This window comes from Thalassophryne amazonica, chromosome 14 (assembly GCF_902500255.1).
Source record: "Thalassophryne amazonica chromosome 14, fThaAma1.1, whole genome shotgun sequence".
Classification (NCBI taxonomy): Eukaryota; Metazoa; Chordata; class Actinopteri; order Batrachoidiformes; family Batrachoididae; genus Thalassophryne; species Thalassophryne amazonica.
Window position 1 is genome coordinate 97,983,593 of NC_047116.1, and position 12,545 is coordinate 97,996,137.

Below are 12,545 nucleotides of genomic sequence, written 5' to 3' on the forward strand. Positions count from 1 at the left end.
AGATTCACCCCCTTACACATCTTAATTTGTTTATGGCATTTTATATACAAAAAGTAAACAAGGCTTCTCAATATAAAAATTTCTGAAATTATCTTCCTTAAGCACAAACTGAAAGTAAATCTCTACAACCTGATATAAATTAATTAAAAATATAAAATCCAAGATGATGGGTTGTATAAGTAAGGGCCCCTTTGGTATAATACCTGTAAATGACCAGTTTTCTTCAGATGAGTCAGGGGATGGATACATGAACATTTCCAAGTCACTGAATATGTCTTGAACTTTATTTACATCAGTTATGAAGAAATACAAACAGTGTGACACTCTGTGGTAAATCTGTGTGGAGGAGACAGTTCTCAAAAACTGAGTAACTGTGCAAGAAGGAGAAGAGTGAGGAAAGCCACCAAGACATCCAGACGACCCAGAAGAAGTTTTAGGCTTCTGTGTCTGCACCAACTGGTGCTGTCCTGGGCGTCTGCGTGGACTTAATAATTCACAAAAATTGGATGTTCCTCTTGTTGGATAGATCAGTAGACTTGTGGGTTTATATTTTATTTTGTGTCTTAGAATTAATTAATCATTTCATTTAAAGGATTGTATTTTTAGTTTACTAGGGGCTTAATCGTGAGTGGGTTGTGTAGAACTGGTTTTTGCACTGAGAACAAAAGAAGGGTCAGATTTCTAGAAGGTTTGTTTTACCGCGGGTCACAGCAAGGGAGGGACCTCCCCCTCGGACCAATTAACCAGTTTTTCCCCACTGGCAACAATTGTTGCCGAAGTGTATCACTGTCATTTTCTACTCAATAAAAAATCTCAAAGGTACTAATACAACTTTCTCCACTTATAAAAAAAAATAAATAAATCTGGTCATAAATGGGTTAAGTACGGAAGTTGCGAAATGAAGTCCACCCATTGTTATGCCTGTGTTATGCTATAAAACGTTTTCTTTGTCTTTGTTTGGGGTTCAGTTCACATGTTCTCCTGCGAGAGATACATGTCCTTAAACCCAGGTCTGTTAATCTCACCAACTCTAAATACATTTTAAATTGAGGAATAGATTGAATCCAGACTCTGAATGGGACGGGGCACAAAAGTTCAGGGAATTACACTCTGTAGTGTTAAAAATGTTTTTCCCCTATTGCTCCCGGTGTGTAGTGAGCGCCTTGTATGGCAGCACCCTGACATCGGGGTGAATGTGAGGCATAATTGTAAAGCGCTTTGAGCGTCTGATGCAGATGGAAAAGCGCTATATAAATGCAGTCCATTTATGTGCAAATAGTCAAAGCACTCAGAATCCTCACAACTTATTTTGTTTTAGTTTCCATAACTGCTTAATGTGACACATGAATAGTTAACAATTCTCGTTCTTTTCAGAACGTCACATTCAGTACTTAAGGATATTATTATAAACAGATTCTATTTAACTTTCAGGAGTCATGGAGGACAACGAAGAAACCTCCAACAGTTACTCTCTGACATGTAGTTTAACTATAGTTAAATAGAACAAACACTTGGATTGAGTTAAACTACGAGTATTTGTGTCCGTCATTCTTAAATAGTAAATATAACACAATGCTAAAATACCTTTGGCTGTATGAGTGTAAAAATAGGAAATGGAATGTGACCTTTTGACCTCTTAAAATAGGTCAAGGTTAGCCATCTTTGAACTTGTCTAAGGTCTGTGTCCTGTGAATCTGAAGACGCTGACAGTAACAGGACTGGACTTATGCTGAGCACAGACAGACGGACGGAAAGTCTTCAGGTGAAAATTGGTTGTAAAATGATGGGGGCCAAGCGGTTAAGTGTGCTTGGGTGTCACACAGATTAAGGAGCGGTACAACCGGTTTAAAGACGTCCGCACAACGGTGGAGAGCGAGCCACACTCCGGGCGGTTATCAACATGCCGAAATGACGAGATCATTTCCAAAGTGAACGCTGTGGTGATGCGGGACCGTCGTGTGGCTATCTGAGAAATTGCGGAAGAGGTGGACATCAGCACTTTTTCAGTACATTCCACTGTGACAGAAGATTTGGGCATGAAGAGAGTGGTGGTGAAATTCGTGCCGAAGCTGCTAACTGCGGAGCAAAAGCAACTTCGTGTTGAAGTCTCACCGGACATGCTGGACTCCACAAAAAGTGACGCCGACTTCATGAACACCATCGTCACTGGTGATGAGTCGTGGGTGTACGGGTATGACCCGGAAACCAAATTCCAGTCGTCACAGTGGAAGCATTCCACGTCACCAAGACCAAAGAAGGCTCGCCAAGTGTGCAGCAACGTCAAGGTGATGCTGACTGTTTTCTTTGACTCCTGCGGTGTGGTACAAACAATCACCAAGGAGTACTACAGGGATGTCCTCCGTCGCCTACGCAGTGCTGTGCGGCGCAAGAGACCGGAGTTGTGGGCCACAGGAAATTAGCGCATCCACCACGACAATGCTCCAGCACATTCCTCGCACTTAATTCAGACTTTTTTGATGAAAAAAACAGACTCCGGTGGTTCAGCAGGCTCCTTACTCTCCTGATATGGCCTCTTGCGACTTCTGGCTGTTCTGCAAACTCAAGAGGCCATTGAAAGTAATGAGATTTGAGACGAGAGGACATTATGGCTGCAACGACAGCAGAGCTGACCTCCATTTCAAAAGAGGCTTTCTTGGAATGCTTCCAACAGTGGCGACACCACTGGGAGAAGTGTGTGGAGTCCCAAGGAGACTACTTTGAGGGTGATTGTTTCCAACGCTCCAGGTATGCCAGTGTTTTTTTTTTGTTTGTTTTTTTTTTGTTTGTTTTTTCCCCCCCTTGGCTAAAGGTCGGATACTTTTCTAACAGAATCAGAAGTAGTTTATTGCCATTGCCAGTGAACAGGATTCACAGACTAGGAATTTGCTTTGATATAATGGTGCAACATTAAGCAGAAAGCAATATAAAATGCTAAGATAAAATATAAAATATGTTCTAAAATAAGATAAAATATGAAAGGCTGTGTGCAACAGAGAAACAGTGCAGTGGGAGGAGTGCAATTAAAAACCAAAGTACATTTGTTTAAAGTGACCCGTGATAAAATGATAGTGACAGAGTTAAGCTTAAGGTGACTGAGTTATGAGGAGTTCATGAGTCTAACGGCAGAGGGGAAGAAACTGTTCTTATGGTGGGAGGTTCTGGTCCGGATGGACCATAGCCTCCTGCCCGAGGGGAGTGGTTTGAATAGACCGTGTGCAGGGTGAGAAGGGTCAGCTGTGATCCGACCTGCTCGGCCCAGAGTCCTGGAGACGTGCAGGTCGTGGAGAGATGGAAGGCTACAGCCGATCACCTTCTCAGCAGAGGCCACAATGCGCTGCAGTCTGTGTCTGTCCCTGACTGTGGCCCCGGCGTACCACACCGTGATGGAGGAGCAGAGGATGGACTCGATGATGGCCGTGTAGAACTGCACCATCAGCTGGACAGGCAGCTTGGCCTTCGTCAGCTGCCGCAGGAAGTACATCCCCTGCTGGGCCTTCTTGATGAGGGAGCTGATGGTTGACTCCCACTCAAGGTCCTGGGTGATGGTGGTGCCGAGGAAGCGGTGACAGACCACAGTGGTGATGGGGCTGTTGGTGAGGGCGAGGGAGAGCGGGGGGGCTGTGGCTTTCCTGAAGTCCACAATCATCTCCACTGTTTTCTGTGCGTTGAGCTCCAAGTTGTTGCTGCTGCACCAGGTCACCAGCCGGTCCACCTCCCTCCTGTAGGCAGACTCATCCCCATCCGAAATGAGTCTGATGAGGGTGGTGTTGTCCGCAAACTTGATGAGCTTTACGGACAGACCTAGTAGCAACTGAAAAAGTCATATCACTGCTGTTGGGTTCCCAGAAGGCACTTTTCTACTCTGCAGTTTTACTGAAATCTCACCTACTCTGGATTACCGGAAGAAAAGCTGATATTTATGTATCATAAGACATTTGACAGCACGTGTCCTTTGGAGGTGCAGCTAATGACAAGTGGGTCAAAACTAATAAGGTGCGCCGTACACACACAGAGTTTAAATTAAATCTGCTCACAGAAAATGAAACAAAAAATGTATACAGCTGAAACACTGTAAAAGAAAAACTCACCTCCTGCTTCACTCCAGGGCTGGAGGTAAGAAATGAGACCAGTTACTGGTGTCAGACATGATGTCAGCCGAGATATAAGAGGAGGCCTCACGCTTGGTGCCGTTTCCAGACTGTCAGGTCATCTTCCGTCTGTGTGTCATTTGCCTGAGTTGACACGAAGCCTCACTCAAACTGGCGAACGTTCATGTAAGAAAGACTGCTTCATTTCGTAACGCAAACTGAAATGAAATAAAATGCTGCATTTTACAATCGAGAATCAATAAGCAGGTTTTTGTCCTTTTTGTTACAAGAACAATGATCAGAGTGTGAAATGTTTTTTAATAACAGGTTTTTACTTGATTACAAGTATAAAGTCCTGAAACTCTTATTTTGGCAATAACATCCTTTTTAATGACACACAGTTTCTGAATGTAAAAATATATCAACACAAAAAAAAAACCTGGAGGACTGTTTGGAACATGTTTCCAATGTAAACAGTTGTTGCTGAATTCTTTACTGTTAAAATTATCACAATGATCATAAAAAATCTTTAGTTTCTAAAATTCTTTTTTTTTTTTTCTCCTCCTTCCTTTTTTTGCTCAGTTGCAACCAGATTTTTAGCCTTTGTATAATTAATATTCTATCAGATCTGGTTGTGATTCTGTCATAAACAAAACAAACAAATCAGATTTTTCTAAATCTATAGAAGCTTTGAAAGCAGAAAAAAACACTTTTAAAAGTATTTTCCACAAGAATGATTCTTAATTCAATTGTACCTTGATGTTAATATTTTCTGTGAAACCTTTTTTATTCTGTTTTTCTGGGCTTCAGCAAACTTGCAAGTTTCAGCCTGTAGTGAGCGAGTTTGTTGCACACGTGATGATGTCATCCAGCGTGTGTCAGGTGCTCAGATCGTTATTCGTATTATTGTTATTGCAGAGTTTCACCTTTTGCTGAATTAGTTTGACATGATCACAGAGCAACATTTGATGGTCTAGTGGTTAAAGCGTTGGGCTTGAGACCAGAAGATCCTCGGTTCAAATCCCAGCCTGACTGGAAAAATCACTCAGGGCCCTTGGGCAAGGCCTTTAATCCTCTAGTTGCTCCCGGTGTGTAGTGAGCACCTTTTATGGCAGCACCCTCACATCGGGGTGAATATGAGGCATATTTGTAAAGCGCATTGAGCGTCTGATAAGATGGAAACCGCAATATAAATGCAGTCCATTTACCATTTAAACTTTACTTGGACCCAGGCAGGCCAGTGTTCTTTCATATGCTTGTTGGTGTGTTGCTTCTTTCTCTTTTTAATGTGTGATGTATCCACTCATTGGTAAAAGTGATGCATTTAAAAAAAAATTTCTTCTAAACCCAGTATCATGATCAGACTTTGTAGGACTATAGATAATATTTTTGATGACTTTGGTGATGACAATTAAATAATTGTTTTAATTAAACAGTCGGATTCCCCTGGTCCGCACCAGTTCTAAGTCAGCTGCTAGGTACCAGCCCCCCCCCCCCCCCCCGCTGCCGCAGAGGGCGTCGGGGGGGCCCCGGCGGGCACCGTAGCTAGGGAGATCCGTGAGAAGGGCCCGGTGCGCATCCAGAGTCGCCGCCGCCGTACCCGGCCCCTGCCCTCCAGCGCAGCGCCGGGCACCGCCCTGCGGAGAGCCTGCCCCCGCGCAGAGGCGGGAGAAGCCACACCGCGAGGCGGGCCAGCGTGGGCCCGCGCCCTCGGGTTCGGGGGGCTCGGGAGGTTGAGGGGAGGGGGAGGGCGATGGGGCGACTGCTCCCCCAGCCGCGGCGCGAGCCCAGCCCTGCTTCGCACCCCAGCCCGACCGACCCAGCCCTTACAGCCAATCCTTGTCCCGAAGTTACGGATCTGACTTGCCGACTTCCCTGACCCACCTTGTTCCAACATGCCAGAGGCTGTTCACCTTGGAGACTTGCTGCGGATATGGGTACGGCCTGGCGCGAGATTTACACCCTCTCCCCCGGATTTTTAAGGGCCAGCGAGAGCTCACGGGACGATTGTATGGCTTTTGCCTTACAATATAAAGCGCCTTGGGGCAACTGTTGTTGTGATTTGGCGCTATATAAAAAAAATTGATTTGATTGATTATTTATTTATTTATTTATTTTGGTCCTTATTGTGCACTACTACTGTGGCAACCATCTGAAAACCTGTGACTGTCTGTTGACAGCACGTGCCATGATGGCATGACAAGGCAAATGTAGCAAAAAAAGTTATATACAACTATTTACATTAAAATACAGGAAATACATTTTTTGTCTATGTACATGCAATAAGATGCCACACATTATATTTGTGGCACTCGGGGAAAAAAAAAGCAATTTCTGGCCAAAACAAGACATCCCTGACTTGTGCTGGACATGCAGTTTTGGACTATGGAAGGATCTCACACCGTCATTCCTGCTTCTGTCCAGCTGGAGGCAATGTTAGTCATTTTGTCTGCCTTTGGTTACATTTTGTCCAGAAAGTCCTCAGAGACCACCCCACATGGGTTGGTGATAGGCTTGTGTGAGTCTTTGAGATCTGGGTCCGGTACAGATGAGTGAGTGAGGAGGTTCTGTCTGCAGGTGCTTTCAGATGAGGAGAAGAGGAAACAGTATGACGCCTACGGAGAAGAGGGACTCAAGGAGGGTCACCACAGTTCTCACAATGATATCTTCTCCAGGTACAAACGTGAGCCTCGGCTCAGCAGCTCAGACACGGTGTGTCATTTTATAAATGTTTGTCTGTCTATAAAAGGACGTCGTCTTACAGAGGTGCGGCGTAAATCCAGATTCACTGTACTGCTGTCACACCGAATCTGTCTTACTCTGTTCTCTCATTAGTTTCTTTGGTGACTTTGGGTTCATGTTTGGAGGCAACAGACAACAACAGGACCGGAACATCCCCAGAGGAAATGACATCATATTGGACCTGGAGGTCACACTTGAAGAGGTGTACTCTGGGAACTTTGTTGAGGTGAGTCCGTTTGTACTCCTGCATACTGGACAACAACCTTCTTCCTGGAGTCCACCTGTCCTGCAGCATTGCCGGGTGAGCCGGACTCCTGCCAGCCCTTCATAGGCTGAACACACCCGGTTTAGTTAGTTAGTTAGTGGCGATCACTGTGACAGTATATCAGTTCTCCAACTCTGCACTTCCCTAAGGTGAACGTTTGAGCTACAATGAAACGGAGGTCAAACACACACACCGTCTGTATGAGGCACAGACAAAATATAAACAGGAAGCAGGGTTCTAGCTACAGTGGGCGGCGCCGGGCAGCCCCGCCCAATACTGCAAATTTCCGCCCGGCTCTTCTGGCTCTTGGGTTCAAAGTGGCTGTGCTGCCCAGCACAGAATTTCTAAAAAGTGAACTCAAATGTTGCTGAAAATGTACAAATTTGATTGTATTTCAAGCTTATAGAGTCATAGTTTTGCAATTTTAAACCAATAATTAAAGTAAAATGAAATATATTTGTCATTTTCTTCATATCAAATCACAAACAGATCAGAGTTGGCGTGCTGAAAACGACGTCTCTGCTCTGAGCTGAAGAAAAAAAAGCCGCCATGAAATACCGACATTAATCCAGGTCCTTCTGTATCTGAAGCTACATTCAGAAATTTGTTTTATTTTACAGCTGAAAGGCTTCGTGTTTCCAAAAAGCTCAGAGTTTGAAAAACAGCAGACGTGAGAGAGCGGAGGAGGAGGGGAGGGGCACAGCGCCAGCGAAAGAGAAGTGAAACTTATTCAGTTTTTTGTTTTTTTTTTTTGTTTTTTATAAAGCGGCAGGTTTGGTGTTACATTGTTTAAAAAGAAAAAGTAATGCAATCCCACTCAAATTTTTTATAAAAAAAAAAAAAAGCAAAACGGTCAGGATGACAGAAAAACTGCCTGCTTCACTGGATTAAAAACTATGTGCCATTTTTGAAGAAGAGACTAAATGCTATGTTCATTTAAATATTACTGTGTTTTTAACATTTTCAATGTTCTTTAATTTATTAACTTAGACTTTGACAGAAACATGCAAAAAGGAACTTTGATCTTACAAATATTACAACATAAATATAATTTTTGTTCATTATTCTTGCATTCAGTGTGTCTAAATCTGCAGAAAATGAGTTAAAATAAAGCCTGCCAAGAATGTTTTAGTGGTATAAAACCATATAGCTTTGGGGAAGCTATGAACCGCGATCGCATAATTCCTAGATAGAACCCTGACAGGAAGTATTGGGAAAAAAAAGTCATTGGCGTGCTGCGCTGCTTGATCTCCTTATTCATGCCGCGTTCATGTTGGAGGTAGAAAAACCATCATAGTAGAATTCCTGCTGCGGCAGACTGAAGGTGGGGCCGTGAGGCAGCCAACCCCCCCCCCCCCAACTTAAAAAAAATTATAATTATCATTTTTTATGACAGTTTATGTACAAGCAGCTGTTACCTAAATGATCACTAGATCCAAACTTGCTAAATGATAGAAACTGAGTTCATTTTCACCTACATCTAAGTTCAACCTTCCCCCCCCCCCCCCCCCCCCCCCCACACACACACACACACACACACACATTAAAGCAAAAGCAGCAGCTGCTTCCAACTTCAATCATGCCACAATCCCAGGCATGTCCAGCAGGTGGCAGATGTGTATATGGGATGTCAAGTGGACAAACAAACTTTTTTTTTTTTTTTTCCTTGGTTTTGTTTTAATTGGCCCGGTGCGTTGTAGTTCACCCAGTTTAACTGCTTCATCCTTGTATGTCATTTTAATTTGAAGACCTACAGAATGAGTTGTGTGAATGTCCTGGACAGGACGGGCTCATTGTCTGAGTGGGTCTTGGCCTTTGCCAAAGCTTAGGAATAAGAAACAGGTTCATGGCATGCTTACAGCTTTAAGGCATTCTTACAGCTTTAAACTCCCCCCCCAAGGTTGTACGTAACAAGCCAGTAGCTAAAGAAGCTCCCGGGAAGAGGAAGTGCAACTGCAGGCAGGAGATGAAGACGACCCAGCTGGGACCTGGTCGCTTCCAGATGACTCAGGAGATGGTGTGCGACGAGTGTCCCAACGTAAAGTAAGTCTCAGCCGTGCTTCAACACAACCGTGAACACGCTGAACGACAAAAACAACTAGGACGGGCTGGAATATGCCCAAACCCCTTCAAGTCTTCAGGACTGTAGTCTCTTTAGGTTTTCTGTCCCGATGTCTCAGTGAGACATGTCACTCTTATTTTGCAATGTCAGATTCACTGTGTAATTGCACTTAGTGTGGCCACTTACCAAAGAGAACGGCGTGTTCACCGTTGGTCGGTCTGAACCCGAACTGTCCGACGTTACACCCTGGAAGCACCACATGATGACCATCAGCGCCGTTTAGAGCAGCAGCACTGGAGTCAACGCTCAGTCAGTCTGTGACGTTGGTCCGTGTGACTTTCTCAGTGTTTGAATTTATTTGGGTTTCAGGCAACAAAACATTTTGATACATCAACTTGTGTAGACAAAAAAGCTTTTATACAACCCCTGGCAAAAATTATGGAATCACCGGCCTCGGAGGATGTTCATTCAGTTGTTTAATTTTGTAGAAAAAAAGCAGATCACAGACATGACACAAAACTAAAGTAATTTCAAATGGCAACTTTCTGGCTTTAAGAAACACTGTAAGAAATCAAGAAAAAAAGATTGTGGCAGTCAGTAACGGTTACTTTTTTAGACCAAGCAGAGGAAAAAAATATGGAATCACTCAATTCTGAGGAATAAATTATGGAATCACCCTGTAAATTTTCATCCCCAAAACTAACACCTGCATCAAATCAGATCTGCTCGTTGATATTGACCCTATGTGTCTTTTTGCAAGGAATGTTTTCACAGTTTTTGCTCTATGGCAAGATGCATTTTCATCTTAAATGATTTCATCATCCCCAAACATCCTTTCAATTGTCCAAAATATCAACGTAAACTTGTGCATTTATTGATTATGTAATGACAGCCATCTCCCCAGTGCCTTTACCTGACATGCAGCCCCATATCATCAATGACTGTGGAAATTTACATGTTCTCTTCAGGCAGTCATCTTTATAAATCCCATTGGAACGGCACCAAACAAAAGTTCCAGCATCATCACCTTGCCCAATTCAGATTCGAGATTCATCACTGAATATGACTTTCATCCAGTCATCCACAGTCCACGATTGCTTTTCCTTAGCCCATTGTAACCTTGTTTTTTTCTGTTTAGGTGTTAATGATGGCTTTCGTTTAGCTTTTCTGTATGTAAATCCCATTTCCTTTAGGCGGTTTCTTACAGTTCGGTGACAGACGTTGACTCCAGTTTCCTCCCATTCGTTCCTCATTTGTTTTGTTGTGCATTTTTCGATTTTTGAGACATATTGCTTTTTCTGTCTTGACGCTTTGATGTCTTCCTTGGTCTACCAGTATGTTTGTCTTTAACAACCTTCCCATGTTGTTTGTATTTGGTCCAGAGTTTAGACACAGCTGACTGTGAATAACCAACATCTTTTGCAACACTGCGTGATGATTTACTCTTTTAAGAGTTTGATAATCCTCTCCTTTGTTTCAATTGACATCTCTTGTGTTGGAGCCATGATTCATGTCAGTCCACTTGGTGCAACAGCTCTCCAAGGTGTGATCACTCCTTTTTAGATGCAGACTAACGAGCAGATCTGATTTGATGCAGGTGTTAGTTTTGGGGATGAAAATTTATAGGGTGATTCCATAATTTATTCCTCAGAATTGAGTGATTCCATATTTTTTTTCCTCTGCTTGGTCTAAAAAAGTAACCGTTACTGACTGCCACAATCTTTTTTTCTTGATTTCTTACAGTGTTTCTTAAAGCCAGAAAGTTGCCATTTGAAATGACTTTAGTTTTGTGTCATGTCTGTGATCTGCTTTTTTCTACAAAATTAAACAACTGAATGAACATCCTCTGAGGCCGGTGATTCCATAATTTTTGCCAGGGGTTGTATAAACAACATATTTATGGCTCTTCCCCCCCCCCCCCCCCCCCCCACTGCAGACTTGTGAATGAAGAAAGAACTTTAGAAGTAGAAATTGAGCAGGGGGTGAGAGATGAGATGGAGTACCCGTTCATCGGTGAAGGTAAGCTCACGTCTCTGTTCAACAAGTCCACTTTAATCTTCTGCCTTCTTATCGTCGATGTCATGACCACAGGGGAGCCGCACATCGATGGTGAACCTGGCGATCTCCGATTCCGGATCAAAGTGTTGAAGTATGAACATGTTTGTTAACGTTGGGGTCCAGGCCCAGAAGTGGGCACACTGCTGAAGATGTCTGTTTGTTTAGACATCCAGTGTTTGAGCGCCGAGGAGACGACTTGTACACGAATGTCACCATCTCCTTGGTGGAGGCGTTGGTCGGCTTTGAGATGGACATCGTACATTTGGACGGGCATAAGGTCCTTTACATTTTGTCTCCATAGAGTTGCTTTGATCTGTCCATCGTTTGTTCAATGCCTCCTTAAGTCTGATTTTTAAGAAGCACGATTGAACATTGACCCTGGTTGTGTGCGTGACAGGTTCACATCATGCGAGACAAGATCACCAAGCCCGGTGCCAGGATGTGGAAGAAAGGAGAAGGTCTTCCCAACTTCGACAACATCAACATTCGAGGTTCCCTCATCGTCACCTTTGACGTGGAGTTTCCTCAGACGCAGCTGGACGAGCAGCAGAAAGACGGTGAGCGCTTCATGACCACCACACACACACAAAAACACTTTAATCGCCACAACACAAACACACTGAGCTGACTGCCGGCGATATGGAGACTGGAGCAGGACAGTGTTCAGACTGTGTGACACCTGGGGCCTGACTAGTCCCCCCCTACAGCAGGGTGTCCTGAGAGCATGCACGTTGTCTTGGTGAACATTTGGCAGTTGGACTGTTGCTGGTCTCACGGTGACAGTGGTGATGGTTTCCTTTGTTGCAGGCATTCGGAATCTTCTGAAGCAGAAACCGGTGCAGGTGGTTTACAATGGACTACAAGGATACTGAGGGACCCCGGGCGGTCTGGACTGAGCTCTGTGCTGCACGGACACCTTCAGGGAAGGAGCCTGTGTGTCTGTGACTGTTCTCAGGACGGCTTTTTAATCTTCTAGGTTTTGTTTGATGGGTGTAAGTGGACGGGACACCATGTCCTTATAGTTGTCGTGCACATTACTTTGTCCTTTGTTAATTTAAAAAAAAATTAAATTCTTTGATTCAGCGTGACGTGTTGCTGATGCAGCGGGGCTTCGGCCTGTTACCACAAACTGAGTGCGCCTGCCTACAGACCATGCCCGCTACTTTGCAGAGCAACGGTTAAGGCGAGCGACTTCAGCGCTGAGTCCGTCCCTTTTTAAACACAGAAGGCCATCACGTTTCCCCGATGTTGGATTTTTCGACCCGATGCTGGATCCGCCTCACATGTCCGTCACAGTAACTGTGAGACAGTGAAGGGACGCGTCCTCACC

General features: G+C 44.1%; 1 protein-coding gene across 1 annotated transcript in view; it reads left to right on the forward strand.

The window, feature by feature from the left end:
- dnajb11 (DnaJ heat shock protein family (Hsp40) member B11) overlaps positions 1–12,293 on the forward strand; it is a 441,748-nt gene extending 429,455 nt beyond the window's left edge. The window contains exons 3-10 of the mRNA XM_034186574.1: positions 6,666–6,763; positions 6,924–7,056; positions 8,996–9,138; positions 11,094–11,176; positions 11,249–11,306; positions 11,381–11,492; positions 11,613–11,772; positions 12,023–12,293. Coding sequence (XP_034042465.1) covers positions 6,666–6,763; positions 6,924–7,056; positions 8,996–9,138; positions 11,094–11,176; positions 11,249–11,306; positions 11,381–11,492; positions 11,613–11,772; positions 12,023–12,087 — 852 coding nt within the window. The 3' untranslated portion in view covers positions 12,088–12,293. The remainder of the gene's footprint in view (positions 1–6,665; positions 6,764–6,923; positions 7,057–8,995; positions 9,139–11,093; positions 11,177–11,248; positions 11,307–11,380; positions 11,493–11,612; positions 11,773–12,022) is intronic.
- The last annotated feature ends 252 nt before the right edge of the window (positions 12,294–12,545 follow it).